The sequence below is a fragment of the Anneissia japonica genome, unplaced genomic scaffold, assembly GCF_011630105.1.
Source record: "Anneissia japonica isolate Jap-2015-1 unplaced genomic scaffold, ASM1163010v1 scaffold287829_len2072220_cov186, whole genome shotgun sequence".
Lineage (NCBI taxonomy): Eukaryota > Metazoa > Echinodermata > Crinoidea > Comatulida > Comatulidae > Anneissia > Anneissia japonica.
Genome location: NW_022716075.1, coordinates 1,455,052 through 1,472,724, shown reverse-complemented (window position 1 = coordinate 1,472,724; position 17,673 = coordinate 1,455,052). Strand labels below are relative to the sequence as shown.

The 17,673-nt window shown below is 33.6% G+C and overlaps 1 protein-coding gene across 1 annotated transcript in view; it reads left to right on the top strand.

The window, feature by feature from the left end:
- LOC117109584 (phospholipase D1-like) overlaps positions 1-13,564 on the top strand; it is a gene marked incomplete in the record, with an annotated part of 59,822 nt that extends 46,258 nt beyond the window's left edge. The window contains 7 exon segments of the mRNA XM_033251957.1: positions 304-414; positions 1,048-1,158; positions 2,584-2,672; positions 4,757-4,923; positions 5,560-5,845; positions 9,627-9,747; positions 12,097-13,564. Coding sequence (XP_033107848.1) covers positions 304-414; positions 1,048-1,158; positions 2,584-2,672; positions 4,757-4,923; positions 5,560-5,845; positions 9,627-9,747; positions 12,097-12,321 — 1,110 coding nt within the window.
- Between the last annotated feature and the right edge of the window lie 4,109 nt (positions 13,565-17,673).

The following is a 17,673-nucleotide window of genomic DNA, read 5'->3' as shown; positions in this document are numbered from 1 at the left end:
ATTCAATAGAACAGTTTTTTTTTGCTCAGTCTCCCAGAAAGAATTATAGAAACAAAACCTGCAAAAGGTCCGAATGATTTGCAAATAGATTTATAGAACAATTACTCCCAAGGGTATTTTTAACTTGAATAAAAAAATATTAGATTATTTCTTTATTCTCCTTTCCCAATGATTTAGATGGAACAATGTAATTTCCATAAGAATGATGAATAAAACTTTGCCTATTGACTAAGGTGCTATTTCAAGATAACAACAGTTTAGCAAAGATATGTAATGTTTGTTTTTGTTGTTCTTTTCTTGCAGCTTGAGAAAGTGAAACAAAAAGATGCATATATGCTTTTGGTTCCAAAATCAATTTCACAGATCAAAGTGAAAGAGCATAACAAACAACAAAGAACAAATTGCAAATGCCAGGTATAGAATAATTGTAACATTTATTTGTTTATTTATTTATTTATTTATTGTTTGTTTATTTAATTTTATTAGTTAATTTTTATTTTTATCTCAATTTAATAAATTTTATTTATTTATTTATTGTTATTTATTTAATTATATATCTTAATTCTTTTATTCATTATTTTTTTTAATTTAATTATTTATTCTGATAGTTAAATAATAAAAATCTCTATAAAAACAGTAGAGTTGATTTAAATTTCTTTTAGTTTGTTTGTAATATGTGCACACGTGTTTGAAACCTTCTTTTTATATATTTTAATGATGTGTGTAATTGTATAATTTTATTTTTTTGTATATTAAGTTTAGATGTAATTCTGTTACATTATGTTGAAATAAGTAATTTTCGATTTTTTGAAATGTTTATTTTTGTATTTAGAATGAAAAAAATATCTCAATACAAAATGTATACTGTTTGTTAAAGTTCTGTTTTTTGTTATCTCTGTCTAGAAACGTTTTTTAAAATATCCCAAAATATTGATAAAAATGAAAAGTAATTGCATAAAAGGAAGTATATCGAGGCTAAATAACATTTTTTGAGGAAATTAGTAGACTACACATTTTGATGTTGTAATCTTTGACATTTTATTTCAGCTGCTGCGTTCTATAGGCAGTTGGTCATGTGGCATGAAGTACACGGAGGACTCAATCCAGAGGGCGTACGTCCATGCCATTCAGACCGCAGAGCATTACATATATATCGAGGTACCATTTATTCCTTATTATGCAACAATTCGTTAATTTTTTACTTTTTCTATTGTGTGAACAAGTTTACCTTTCTTGTACTTAGAGACTTGATATTTTTGAACAGTTCATTAATATTATCATCAGTATTTGCAGTGGAGATGTAGCTTGCCTTCCAATGTCAGGGTCCTCGGTTCAAATCCTGTGACGGCACATGATTTTTTATTCACAACTAAAAAGCATATCCAATCCCTAAGGCTCGTAATGAGACTTCACATTACAGTATGTCATTTATTCAAGAGGGTCCCTGAACATCAGCTGACTTTCTATGATATGCTGAAAGGGTCACCCCTCTATAAATGTGGTTTAAAAAAAAAATATTTAGAAGTCACTCTGGGATATGTTAGTAGGCCTCTGCTGCAAATATTATAAAAATCAATGTGTATAAATATTTAAAAAGAATTATCATTCCATTCATTCAGCATTGTTTTTGTTTAGAAGCTACTGAAGAAGTGACATTTCAATATAATTTTTTATATTTTATCTTACATATGGTATTTGTTTCCTGTTACCATATTAATTCAAATAAACACACCCACTCGAATACAACCCCCTTGAAATACCCCCTCCCCCCAACTTTTTTTAGTCTTTTTTGGTATAAACGACCGGAACATTTATTTATTCCTTCTAATAATTGCCCCCTTAAATGACTGAAAACAAAATCAATGGCAGCAACAACATTCTCAACACATTCTACTTCAATAGAATTACATTTTTTTGTAACATGGTTTGGATCATAATATTTTTATGATCACACAATAAGACTTTTAGATGGTAATGTGTAGTAGTTCCACATTTACAGTAAAATTACGGGGTGTTTATATGTATCTATTTTACACAAAAAAATGTCTCCCTCAAATGAACAACCCTCAAAAACACTCAATAATAAAGGGTGTTTATTCAAATAAATACGGTATATGGTACATTTTTCAATCAAAATGTTTATACCGTCTAATGCTTCCATGGAAAGTCAAATGTTACCGTCATTGGAAGTAGACATAAATTACAAAAAAAAAAAAAAAATCTGATACTGTAATGTCTTATTTTATGGTTGGCCTATTTTAGTATCATTACAACATTTGAAAAAATCGTTTATTAGATTACTATTGATTTCATGAAAACACTGTCAGCATAAGGAAGGCTGAAAAATTATTTATTAGTAGATGAAGTTGAATCAGAGGTCGTCATTTTAAAATTACAACCAACATACAACTATTAATCAAGTTTTTTTCAAACTTTCACGTTGATCATCTTCTATGCATAAATTTACATTATTAATCATTTTTCTCATAAACAATTGTTACTCTTTGATGATAAGTATGTGCCGATTTCTGAAATTGTTTCAAGTGATCGATTGTTTTGATGATTTGATTTTTTTTCCTTCAGAACCAATTCTTTATATCACTGATTGATGATACCGAAGTAACCAATCAGATAGCTAGCGCCCTTTACCAAAGAATAGTGAAGGCATACAGGTAAAACCTACTAAACATTAACGGAAGCTGTGTTGGCTTTGGTCAATTTGAGTTCTATCCAAATTATCAAATGTTCTTGGACAAACAAATTGTTGTATGCCCATATACAGTAATGATGTGGCTATATAAGGTCATGATGTGGCTATATATGGTCATGATGTGATGTCATCATGACCATATTTAGGCATGTCGAATGTTTTTGTCAAATAAAATTTGATAGGCTGGACAGTACTTGGAAGAGTAACTACCAAAGTAGCTATTAAAATCATAACTGCTATTTACACAAGTAATACCAAATCCATTGATTGTTAAATGCTATTTGCCACTTAAGTGGCTGTTTAAATGTGCGACCATAACTTTGTTGGAAAAATATTAAATTATTATAGTGCATGTATTCAACGTTTAAATTCATACAAATGCATTTAATATGAAAATTCTACATACAAACCATTGCTCAGAAAGATTCAACACATTTGTGACGTCGCACTGGAAATTTCCGCTCACAGAAAGCAGCCTTGATATTTTCCTTTCCTCTGTCATCTTTATTTATTTTATTTAATCTCAATTTGCTAAGTCATCTTACTGCAACCTTGAAAATTTGACCAAGACAATATTTTGCAAGCTGTTGCACTGAATTTTTGTTCAAATTGCCCAGATACTTAAAGTCTGTTGATGCAGATAATGATAGTTGTAGTGATAGGTGATTCAAACAATGTTAATGATGATCAGAAAAGAAATCCATCTGGTTCCAAGTTTGATAGTTGCATCTCTTTGTTAAACCAATAAACCAATAGAATAAAAACGCAGGCTTACCTGGACGTTTCGATCGCGATCATCGATCTTTTTCGACTGAGAGCGGAAACCTACAATCTGACGGTCGCGATGTCACCAGTTCGATGACATTTTAGCGCCTGTTGAGATGTTCCGAGGGAACATCTCAACAGCAGTTCTGAAGCAAACCCTTCAGAGCTGCAATTACCCAAAGTGGAAATTTGATAGAGTTATAGAAAACAGGAAGAAAAAGAAAGATAGATTAGATAACAACAAACAAAAAGAGTACAAAGAAAAAATGAGAGGAAGCATAGCGGTACCATATGTAAAAGGGAATATGTATTAAGGGAATTATTATAACTATGGTACAATAATATTATATCTTGCCTAAAGCCCATGAAAATAACAAACAAAATGTAAAATTGATTACTCCTGAGGTATGTTATTGCAGAAGTGAATGCTGTTATTGCAGAATAGATTATCGACTTACGGAAATGATGAGTTACATTTAACTTTTCATTAGGGCACCCGTCCATCATTTCCTGTTGCTGGGAGACAACAAACAAACTTCCTCTAAATAACCACACTTTCTGATGAATCGTGGGTGTTACACTTTCTCTCATGATTAATGATCCCACTTTTAGAGTGACAAACATGTTTGACAGTAGTGGCTTGTGAACTAAAGTACATTTAACTATTGGAATTGAATAGTTTAGCGGTAAAGATGCTTACCTTCTAATCCCAGGGTCCTTGGTTTACTTTTTGTCTCAGCAGGACTTTTTCTCACATTTTTAAACAACTCCACTCCCTAAGCCTCAGAAAGAGTCTTAGTTTCAAAGCATCGTTCCTTCCTGTAAGGATATGAAGGAGATGATGCTGACGACTGTTGGAGGTGGGGGTGGTTTTCTGGAAGTTGTAATATTGAAGGTAGTTGTAATGCTGATTGGGTGGTTCTATTTAATATTTTTATGATTATTTTGTATATTCTTGAAAATACTACAGCAGTCAAAATTGACAATAGGTAAGGTATGTCACCAGGTGGGGGTTGTCAACTTGACATTGTGGAGGTCACACATTCCTGATCATGGATCAGTGCCTGAGATGAACCATTTTTTTTTCATGCTGGCTGCAAACATCCAGCCCCAAACTGTAGCCTGCTTAGTTGCAACCATTAAACCCTCCTATGTAGATGGTTGCCTGGTGGATTGCCTGACCAGGCCTCAGTCTGTGACTGCAATCCCCCTAGGAATTTATAGTTAATGTAGATTACTCTGTTATCAGTTGTAAATTCTTTGTCTAAAATTTTTTTTCAGGGAGAAAGCAACATTCCGTGTTTATGTAGTACTTCCACTTTTGCCAGCATTCCAAGGAGAGGTAGGAGAAGATGAGGGTCGTTCAATACACGCCATCTTGCACTGGGAGTACAAATCTATATGCAAGGGGGAATGCTCACTGATTGAAAGACTGAAGAAGGAGGGCAGTAAGTGGAGATTTAATGTTCTGATATAAAAAGTAGTAAAGTATTATTTGATTGATTGTTTATTCAATATACACATAATTTTGCCCGCCAGTTTATGGGTCTTTGAAGATAGAAAGGAATACTATTTTTTATACTTTTTGGTTTTCAGTTTTAAGATTAATACAGTAATTATTTTGGGGCAGTATTGTTCTACAGCACTTTTAGACATATGTCACTCAACCACATTATCTGCTGGTGTGGCTAGTTATTTTTCAGCACTGCAGATGTAATGTATTACTTTGTAATGAAATTATCTGAGAAATAAATTTTTTTTTCTTTAACTTAAACTTGAACTTGTATTGTTTTTATTTCTTCTTTTTTTAAATATTATAATTATCATCATTTGAAAGTAAACCAAGACCAGTTTATATGCCAGATGTTTCTAATTGTGAATTTTGGGCTGTCAAATTATTAAAATATATACAAATGAAACAATATAAAATAATGAATTATCTTATCTTATCAAAGAAAGGATATCTGAAATTCACATGTGTTAAAATCTGTCACATTTATTGCAGGGTTGAAAAACATATTGTATCATAACTGGAAGTGATAGTATAAATATGACCCAATTTAAGCCCATTTTTTTTTTTACAGTTGTTAACCCTCAGAATTACATTAGCTTTTATGGTCTGCGTAACCATGGAAACTTGAATGGCACCATTGTAACAGAGCTGGTGTACATCCATTCCAAGTTGATGATCGTCGATGACAGGCTCGTCATCTTAGGATCTGCAAATATCAACGATCGGAGCTTGTTAGGAAACCGAGACAGTGAACTTGCTATAATTGTTGAAGACACAGAAAATGTACCAAGTGTTATGAATGGAGCTGAATATCAAGCCGGGAAGTTTGCATACGGTCTGCGACAACGCCTCTTTAAGTAAGTCAAAGATTATTCTGGTGGCCTAGGCAAGTTTATGCTCAATACAATAGTGGTAAGTTGAACAGCTGTGGATGTGAAATCACATTCTTGGGGCCCTTAGCAAACCCTGTCGGACATGAACTCGCGTCCCTGACAAAAACATGTTAAGATGCTTGCCTTCCAATCTCAGGGTCCTAGTTTAAAGGATTTGTTAAATAACAGGAATTCACCTCATAACCAAAAACCATTCTACTCTAGAGTGCAGTTGTACAGCATCATATTTTTCTTGTGAATTGGAATGACATAGAGAGTGACTACTATTAGGCTATTAAGTTTACTATTGAAAAAACTTTGGATTATGTACCTTGTCAATAAAATATTAAATCAATTCTGTGCACTTAAAAAACAAATATTATACTTTATGTATTATGCATTATGTATTACAGTACTAGAATATTATATATGATAATTATTTTGGTTTAGGTCAGATTTTGTATTTGAACACAGATTCATGTTGAATAATAAATTACTTCTTTTAATGTCAGCGGTAGACACTTTTATTGAGAATGTCACATGATATTGTTGATTTATTTCACCTAGGCTGACAGGTTCACTTCAAGCAAATTATTCTCCATAAAGAAATTTTTTACAACCTGAAAAAATCATAAGTAGCTAAATAGTTTCGAACAGATCGGTTTCTACCGGAAATTATATCTGGATGAAACTGAAATTTGTCTCAAGAAAGGAGAAATCTCTTGTCTATTTCGTTCTCTTTTATCATTTACCGTATTTGTTGGAATAAACGCCCCGGGGAGTCTATTGTTGAGAAGAATTTTTGAGGACTAGGCCTTTATTAGAGGGATGTGTTTATTCAAAGGATGCATTTATTTAAGGGACTTGTTTATTTTTTTTGGTGTAAAATGTAATGTCACTGTAAATGTGGAACTACAACACATAATTACCGTCAAAACGTGTTATTGCATGATCATGAAGACCTGTTGATCCCAACCAGGTTGAAAAAATGTAGTTCTACTGGAGTAGAACTGTAGATTGTGTTATGAGTGATGTTCCTGCCACTACTGTAAATGTGTTTACAGTCATTTGTAGGGTGGCGGGGGGGCATTTATTCAAGGATAAAAATAAATAAATGCCTGGGGGGTTTATTCGAGGGAGGGGTTTATTCCAAATTAGGCTCTAGAGGGGCATTTATTTGAGGTAGGCGTTTATACAAATGAATACGGTATTCAAATTTACTCAATTATTTAACATTTTTAATGTTCCTTATATTTATTTTTTTTAATATTCAGTAAATTTTAATTAGAAGTATTGGTGCAAATTGCATACAGTACATTGAAAGTTTGTTGTTTGAGACACTATTAATCAGAACCCTTAGGGTGTCAAAGTTCCTGCAGCAGACCTGGCAGTCAATTATTTGATTTGATAATTATATAACCATTGAGCAAAAAACACATTATTTACGATGACGGTGCGTTATATTGCGACCGAATATTTCCAGAATCTAACACCCACCTTTCTTGTATTTATATTCTGTACTTGTTTTGTTAATAATTTATAATATGGATATGAGTATCCAAATTAAATCAATTATATCAGACAGTATAGGGCTGAAATAGTTTTATGTTGCCTTAACACTCCAACCAAGTCTCACTGCTGTGCATTTAATATTCTTGGCATCTTTTCATAGACACAGCAAAAAAAATTAAACAGTAAATTGTAGTCACTATTTAAATACAATAATGTAATTATTAACAATAAAAAAACTAGCTGTGAAAAAGTATACCATACAATAGACACGCCTCCTATTTGCATTTAGCAATCTACTTCTAATGTCATCTGGGACAATCAAAATATAACTACAAATTTGTTTGCCATGTTCTACAAATGTAATTTATTTTTAATACAGATTTTTATAGATACTTGCGATATAAACGTCTGTCTTAATGATAATTGTGAGAATAATCTGCAACAATAGCTAATGCATTAGCTGGCTTTTCCTTTAAACTATTAGCCTACAGCATACTACTAGTCACCTGAGCATATCATTCATCATTCTCCTGACAAACACCTACAACTAAAGCTGTCTTTGCTATCTTTGGACTAATTCTACCTTGATGAAATTTTACCACTGTTTTACGCTTGGATTTATTTTCTTCAATTTTTATTTCAAAAACACTTTTAAATATGCAGGTTTTTTTTTTTTTAAGAATCTGCACATACTGGTCAGTCAAAATTGATATACATTCTTTAAAAATGATAATAAATATTTGAGAAAAACTTATTTGAACCCCCCTTCCAATTACTGTTAAGATACTCTATCAACTGAGCTACTGTATGAGGCCAGGGGTGGATCCAGAGATGTCTAAAAGGGAGGCTCCGAATGGGGGCCAATTGAGATAATACAACCCTAGGGGGTCCCGGGAAATTTCCCGTCGCAAAATTGTTGTGTTCTAGACGCCTGAAAATAACCTCCAAGGCATTTTGGAATTTCTTTATGTTTTTTTTTTTTATAATCGGTATCTTTATTTTAAAAAAAACTCCTTCATAAAAAAATACATTAGTAGCAAAAAGCTAAATTGGGGTATTTTGTACAAAAGGAAAACAAGAACGAGAAAAAGCAAAAACATCACATTAAAACAATACAAAAGCAAACCCAAACCATCGGTTCACAATTTCACTACGTTAAAATTGTACAATTTGAATTTTTCAATTAATTTCATTTGATATGTGATGGGGCTATTTTAAAGACAATACAAAAAGTGAACCCAAACCATCAGCTCAAAATTTCACAAAGTTATATGCAATTGCAAAACTAAATTTATTCTTTAATTAATTTCATTAGATAAGGGATGAGGCTATTTTTAAAACGTCCAGTTCTTAAAAAAGGCATTTCATAATTTCTATGTTTACGAAGTTTCATTGATGAGATATTTTTAGATTTTGGGAACCAGTGGCTAAATCTTTTATCGTTGCTAATTTTTTTAGCAAACTTTTTGCATAATTCCAGCCCGAGTTTTTCGAGAGCATTCTGATAGTCAACATAATTGTTTACAAGAATGGACCGACATACACGTTTTTGCACCCTTTCCAAAGAAGTCTCCTGGTAAACTGTCAGTCCCCCAGACCACAGAGGAGCTGCATATTCTAGGGTGGGCCATTTGTATCCCATGTAGACTGTTAACAACTCATTATTATTGAAACTAGCATCTTTTAATTTTCTTAACATGAATAGTTTCCTATTAGCCTTTTTGACCATTAGGTCAACATGATTTTCCCATTTTAGGTCACTGCTTAGAACTACTCCAAGTAGTTTGACGTTATTAGCAACCGTTAAATGGTTATTGGATATGTGGATGTTCATATGTGGAACATCACTGCGGCCAAAATAGACTTGCATAACCTGACACTTGGAGGGGTTCAGTTTGAGTTTGTTGGTATGTGACCAGACAGAAAGTGAGTCTATAAACCAACAGGTGTGTTTTAACATTGAAACATGCTTGGGAAAAATTCTGGTTTTAATTTACTATGTATTATTACTGTTGTTGCTCTTATTATTTAGTATTTTGATGCTATTGTAATATTTTACATAATATTAACAACTTTATTGGTGTTATTTTTATCATATCAATGTATTCCTTTTAGAAACGACAGTGGAAATGGGTTGCCTTTTGTACTTTTCTGTGTTTTTGTCCGTGAATGTTACTTTTTGAATTCAGAATGAATGAATAAATAAATAAAAGTTGCTGATGTTATTTTTGCTTCAAATGTTTTATATGTGCAGGGAGCACCTTGGAATCCTTCTTGAAAAGACTGATGTAGATATCCGAGATCCAGTGTCAGACCACTTCTATAAGGGCGTTTGGATGAACATCGCTGCCAACAACACCCAGATCTATGACCAGGTAAGTAATCAGTCGTTTTCTTCTTTAACACAAACTAAGAAAACAAAATTTGGTTCCAAAAATTGAGAGCAGCTTAGCTCAGTCGGCTAATCTGGTGGTAGCCACTGTGTGTGCGCTGAACCGTGGAGATCTCTAGGTCTCCGGTTCAATTCCCATCACTGCCTCTCCTTGTGTTTCAGCTAGAGGGCTGAAATACAAGTTACAATAGCGCACCATCTTTCGGATGAGATGTTTAAGTCGTTGGTCCCGTGTGCATTATGGCCCATGTGCACGTTAAAGAACGCAGTACACTCTTCAGAAAAGAGTAGGGGATTGTCTCCCGGTGTACTGCCCAATCACCACCAGAAGGACCCTACTGGAAATAAGTCTTCTTCTAGACTTTCGTGGGCTATCCTTGGTGTTTACACCGAATACATTCATTCAATCAATCAATCAATATATTGCAATTACAATACAAGTTATGCAGAAGTAAGGGATTAACACAGTCACTGCCCTGCATAGAAATACTTGTCTTACTGGGTTTTGTAGATGGGTTAGGGATGCCTATATACAGTAATTCTTTGTTTTGACATCGGTGGTGCTTCTAGGGCTGCAACTACATAAACACATCCGTGTAGTAGATTAGGTAAAACAACCTAAAAATACATTTGAAATTATATGCTTTATTACGTGCATGTAAGGAAGATTTTGACTTATTAACACTGTACAAACCATGGGGCAAAGAGGGAAGAACTCTGTTGTGCAGCATGATAGCGCAAATGTAAGTCTGTATTGGTAATTGGGAATTTCTTGTGTGGCACTGGAAGTTAGCTTGGGAAATGGATTATGCTAACCTGATATTGATAATTTGAATTGATATTTTCTGCCTAATGTACAGTAACTCCCTGGTTGCTCCTATGTTGTTTATAAGTTCACTTTCTTTAGTTCGTAACACTAGCTGTTCACTTGATTGATTGATGTTCATTGTGAGTGTCCCACGTACATCCTGTATTTCTAAAACATTTAATCAGGTGTATTTTTTTCTGCATGCTCTCATTTTTTCCCTAGTCCATTTGCTCCTTCGTCGTAATTTCCTAGTTGCCCACCTCCTCATTAACCCACCCACTCTTACTACAATTTCTGCTGACTTAGCCCACCATATTAATGCCAGTGCAACAGGCTAAGGTATTTGGTTTGCCTAAAAAATACCTATGTTCTGATTACCTTGTATACCATACTTTTCTAATTTGAATTTACTCCTTACTATTTGTGTATTAAAGCATCTAGAAATCAGTAAGAAAATTAACATCTGTTGCGGTTGATGGACGTTATTTCTTTTCACTTTTCATTGGTTTGATGTATGTCTGTTAAGTGAGGCTTATGTAACTATGTTGACCTCATTGAAATTAATCAGCATTAGGCAAACTGTACAGTACATGCCTTAACTATAAATATGAATTTCTGTACAGTTCTGAAAATGCTTGTTTTAGTCAATAATATATTGTATACTGTATGTAGATTGGAGGAACATCAGTCCATTTTTTTTCACTGAATAAACATGTCTGTATATATAGTACATTATTATTTTATTAGTTTGTACAAGTTATTGCTTTAGCATGACTTGCACAAATCTTTTGAGTATCATTTCAGAGCATTAATTGACTGTAGGTGGCCTAAAAATGAGATTTAAGATAGAGATATTATATATTATTAGTGGTATCGGTTGTGGTTCATGGGCCCCAAATCTACTCATTGTTGATATTCCACCAGAAATGATAAGGTTATAATAGATATAAAAATACATCACCACAGCTATTTCATTTTTAATAAAGGCTCATTTAGTAGCAGTAAGAAATTTATCACACTGTTGTAAGATGAGAAAAATAATGAAGTCATGAAAAATTAGTCTAAAAGTCTAGCTTACCCAAGCATTGTTCGAGGACATCCTGCAAATCCTTTTGACTTGGCAGACCCCAAATTATTTTTCTACAGACACAGTTTGGAACCACTGCTCTAAACAACTCCACACTTTCTACCTAAATCAAATGTTAAATCATTGATTCTTATGAGAATCATTAGAAAAGTATAAATTTAAAGAATATCAACACTTCATGCCTACTGTAATTTTGATTTTAATTTTTTAGGTATTTATGAAAGTTAGCTTTGCTAGTAATTCAAATCATACTTTGAGCTTTTACCCAAGGAAACCCTAGTACATAAAATTGGACATAAAGTAGGGGGTAGGCATATACCTGAGCCGAGGTGTGTATATACCCGAGGAAATATAGTATGAGAATTACCTTGTATGAAATCCTCATTGATTCTACAAATATGTTACATATTGACAAATCTGATATTCTTATTTTTAAGGTCTTCTGCTGTTTGCCTTCTGACAAATGCCATACATTTGAAGACCTCAAAGCTTACAAACAGGAGGCTGGACTGAGTGTAACAGACGTGGAAGAAGCAAAGAGACTACTTGAAAAAGTCTGTGGTTATCTAGTCCTGACTCCCCTTCAGTTTCTTTCCAACTCAAACCTCAATCCGACTATAACCACACAGGAGGGTATAGCCCCAAATAAACTTTGGACCTAGACAGAAGATAGCCAGACTGAGAAATAACTATCCAATACGTAACTCAAATTTCTCTCTTAATGACACAATAGTCACTTTACTGTATATGCAATTGCAAATACTGCCATCCTTGGTGTTATGGATTGAGTGTGTGGGTAGCCATTTTAGTGTAAATGCTATTCACAACGATAAAGACAACATTGACATTATTTAGATTTTTTTTATCTGTACAATCTCTCTTTGAAGATTTTGCAACAATGAAGACAAAGGTCACTCTGTAAACGAATCTCATGATTCTTTAACTGGTTTACTGTAAATGTGGTGGCTTTTTCTCAAATTCCCGACAATTTTACATAGTTATTGTGTTTTTTAACATGTTTTTACAATTCGATATTATAACAGTGAAAAATGTGTAGCGTGCTCCATGCAATTAAGTATAAATAAATCTGTAGAATAATGTTCATTCCCAACACATTACATTCATTAAAATTGAACATCTATTTTTTTTTTTCTATTTCTCACCTGGACAAATGTGAATGTATGTTATTATCTTCACATTAATTGAATTAATTATATTCCACTTAAATTTTAAATTTATTAAGTATAAACTGTTATGTGTCTGAGATATATGACATTGTATTATAATATTTTATATTTTTATAATGTAGTATGTAATATCACACTATCTTGTAAATTATTCAATGTCTTGATTCCTTATCAAATGTGTTGCACATTAAACAATCATATTTTGTTTTTCTTTGCTTTAATGCAATGTACTTACTAGACAAGTATCTAACAGATATGCAGTATTGTTACTTATAATAATAAATTATAAAAGTAAATATTAAAAATAAATATTGTATTTTTGCGTTATAAAATTATATAATAGTTAATTATAACTAAAATCAATTAAATAATTCTAATTAAAAATCCAAGTACTTGGTAGTGTTCCATTTCCTTCACCAAATGAAAATTATACTTTTTCGACAGCAGTCATCTTTTTTGTAAACAGAAGTTTGACCTTGGACCAAGCATAATGAGACACGATGAAACACTGACACTGGTGAATTTATGTTCAAACGTTTTAGCATTCTGAGCATTTTTCTGATAACTGTTGTATTTTAATGATTGAACAAATTTTGAGTTAGACAGAACCTGTTTTATAAAAAGCACTGATCTATCAAAAAGTATTGGTATTTTTTACCATAATCAGATAGATGAAAACAGTCCTGCTGAATTTTGGACAACTTAGGATTACCACATTTAAAAAAAAAAAAAATATCTCTTTGTGCTTTATTCTTGTCTAATGGTCTTGATATATATGTATATGTGTGTATATATATATATACTGTCTCTTATACACATCTAGATGTGTATAAGAGACAGATATATATGTGTGTGTGCATATCATTTTAAATTTAAAGAGTTGTTGTTTAAATCTTATGAAAATGTATAGTTTTTGTACATATTGTATAGATAGTACTGTATATAATAATAATGATTATCAAATAAATCAGTAAATTGTAAAATACAACTATTGATGTAAAGGCATACATAACATTTTTATTTGACTATCCAGTAATTAGCTTTCAAATAAATGTAAACACAGAAGTATCCTTTAATATTTTACTATGTACTATTTCATTAATTTTATGTTATTTTTCTGTACTTGTCATTTTTTAACGATGCCATACTTAAGTATTCGGCAATTGTAATTAATGTTTACTACTAATGTTGTTATTGATGGTAACAGAAGCAGTGTAGTTGTAATGGACCCATTCCCGATAAGCCCCGCCCCCTTCGATATTGTAGCAAAGGTCTCACAAAACAACAGCATTAAAACGTACGTAAATTTGTGACACATATTCATATCTCTGGTGCTGCTCTGATTGTTCAGTTGTTCAATTTGATTAACAATTAAATCCGGAATGCTTCATTCTAAAGTTTATAAACAAATTTGGTTATTACTTGAATTTCCTGTTGCAAGAAATTAATAAAATATCAATAGAATTCACTGGTTGTTAAGCAGTTTATTTAGAAATATGATGTTGCGAGATAAATTCATTATTATGAAATTAATTTTAACAGTATAAACTCCAGAATATGTATTCGCCCATGTTTCGTAAGTGCATGACAAATAATTGGTATATTCAAATTTCTTTTTATGGACTCTTAAGCCGGGCACTTACTGCGTCCTACAATGACCCCAACTCCGCAATCCGTGAGCGCTGATGACGCGACGATGTCTCTGCTCATTATCGGTGGCAGTCTGATGGTCTAACCGATCGTCATTAAAAACGATCCATTGCGCTCGCGTTATGTTGCGTTCTACATAGATAAGAATCGCGTTGGCCGACGGCCGTCGGGCGCAATAAGCGCCCGGCTTTACAAGACCTTATATACATTTAAAAAATTGCCTGTGGTCAAAACCTAGAAAACACATCATGTATTCAATTAAGTCACTGAATTTAAATACAAATTCAAGATTCAAAATTTATTCATCATATGCAATACATAGGCTATATGAAATTTGTTTCTTTGGTTGATGAAAAAAAAATTTAAACGAAACTTTAAATATACATGACCTTAATTACAACAAATTTTAAATGTAATTGGAATAAGTGTTGCAAAAACAATGGACTGGAGGAGAAGGTGTAGTGTAATAAATAGGTATTTGATCCAATTATTAACCTTTTCACAAACTTATTTTTCCAAAAATGTTCAAATAAATTACTTTCTAATTTTAAGGATCTGTTAAATAGCCCTATATGTTTGTATTAACTAGAAACAAAAACACCCCTTTCTGATGAACTTTTCCGCTAAACCACGCCCCTTAGATATTGTTGCCAAGGTACCGTACGTCCCACAAAGAACATTCAAACACGTGCGTTTGTGGGACAACACATGTACTTCTTAGTCACGCGCGTATTCCTGGCCCTGTTTGGTCAGTTCTTAAGTTTGATTGACACTTCGGAAAGGAGTCGAAAGCTTATGTATTTATATACAAGAAGGGAGGGAAGAAGAAATCTAATATCGAGTCCGACTCAAAATGTGATTTGCAAGCTCTGTGTAACGACCACAACACTTCCTCCTGATTCGACATCCATGACTTCAGTGATGACATGTGCAGCATTAGCGACATTAAAGGTAAGCGAAAGCATCTCAGTTAATGTTCATGTGATGTATAAACGTCTCAAATTGGGAAAAGGTGCAGAACTTTCCCAGGTGACCTTCCATCTTAATTGCTAAAGACTTTTCGCGAATTAACTATTCTCTGTGTTCTGCAGATTATTCCAATGGTCCATGACACAGTTCCTTTACCTTGGAAATCATCCAAAATTATAGTGTTGTTCCTTTGCCGAAAGTGCAAACAAATTACCAGTTTGAACGATTACCGACCTATCGCCCTAACAGCAATTCACATGAAGTTCCTCGAAACTATTATTAAATCAATACTCACAACTTACTGTAATGCTCTTTTATATCCCTTGCAATCTCAAAAAGGGGAGTCAATGACGTACTAGCCACAATTTTTCACAAAGGTCACTGCCACCTTAAAGCACCAATCTTACGTTCGAATATCGATCCTTTCATAGACTCAGCGTTTAATACCATCCAACTTCTACATAAGCTTCACAGTGTTAACCCTAATCTCTCACTCTGGATAGGTAAGTTCCTGACAGCGTATTAATTGATAAATTTAAATCCGATTCATCACTCACATTCACCGGAGCTCAAAGGTGCTGTTTATCGCCCTTAATGTTCTCGATATTATACAAACGATTTTATCTTGGACACTAATAATTGTTTTCTCATTCGTTATGTTTACGATACCACCTATTACTAGGTTAGTTAAGAATGGTGATGAAAATTCATACAGAACACTCTTTAAGAGCTTTGAAACATGGGGCAAATATAATTACTTATAACTTTTAACGTCTCTAAAACTAAAGAGATTGTGTTTGATTTTAGGAAAGGAGAAGAGTGATCTTGAAACTATTACAGTAAATGGAGAAGGGGTTGAAATTGTCAATGAGCACAAGTATCTCGGATCCATCATTGATATAAGCTCGTCTGAAATTGCAATACATCTTATATCTGTAAACGTGCCTGTTTAGGAGATTTTATTTTTAAAGAGACTAAGTCATTCAATGTCAGCCCTAATAGTGATACACTCATATGTGTAAGAGCGTTATCTTAAGTGTATTTATTAATGACTTTGCTGTTTGGTTCTCAAGTTTAACACTCTAAAGCCTAATAGTTCTTTTTTTTTTTTCTTTTTTTTTCTTTTTTTTTTTGAAAACTGCTAAGACAATATTTAGAAATGATGTAAATATTATTATTGATGATATTCATAATCACACAGTCGTACTACGTCAATTAGATAATCATTAGCGAGGCTTCGCTTATCTTTTACACTCATATTATGAGAACAACCCATATGTAGGCTCCCACCAATTAATTGCATTGGTAAGGCAGGGCACCGTTAACTACAGCTTGAAAACCCCGCTGCCGCAGGTACGAGACGCTCCTCTACGACTTTTGGAGTGAGGGCTGAAAACAGGGGTGGCGCCAGGACTTGGCCGACGGGGGGTGAGGGCGAGATCCCCGACGGGGATGGGGGGACGATGCCCCGACAAGGGGTAATATTTCCCCGACGAAAGCAAAGTAGGCGTGGTCGAGCTTTGAATAAAAGTTTTCGAGAGTGGTCCAGGGGGCGAAGCCACCAAAAGTTTTGGCAATTTAGGGGTTTCAAATGTTTATTTAATCGATTTTAGAGTCTACTAATATGTACGGAAAATACATAAATTTTTTTTTTCCCTCACCGACGAATTGTGCCTTTTCTCCCCGACGGTGGGGATGGGGGCAAGGGAGCTCTCCCCCTCCCCCGCTGGCGCAACCCCTGGCTAAAAATCTGAGGTCAGTGTACCGATCTCTTGTGTATTTTAAAGAACCCATTGCATTTTTCGAAAGAGTAGTTGGGTCACCCCTGATGCTGTGGTTCATTTCAGCCCCTGTCATTGTGGAATGTGAGCATGAAGCTATACTAAACACCTCTCTACTGATGTATATAGTAACGGAACCCGCTCATACGCATTTTAGCGCAATGACGCTGCGAGTTACTGTGGGTTATTGTAACACATTTACCTATAGAATACACAGTTGTAAGCATCACCGGAACCAGTAAGTGCATTTGGCATCGATATGCCTATGTTATAAAACCTTAGAAATGTTCTATTTCGTGTGATGCAATATCTCTGAGTTAAAAACCAGAAATGTTATTGTCATATGGTTAGATTTAGGTGCCAAGGTTCTGTAGTAGAATTTTGGGTGTTAAGATAGTAGGAGTGTCCTGGTACATTGAGACTGGGC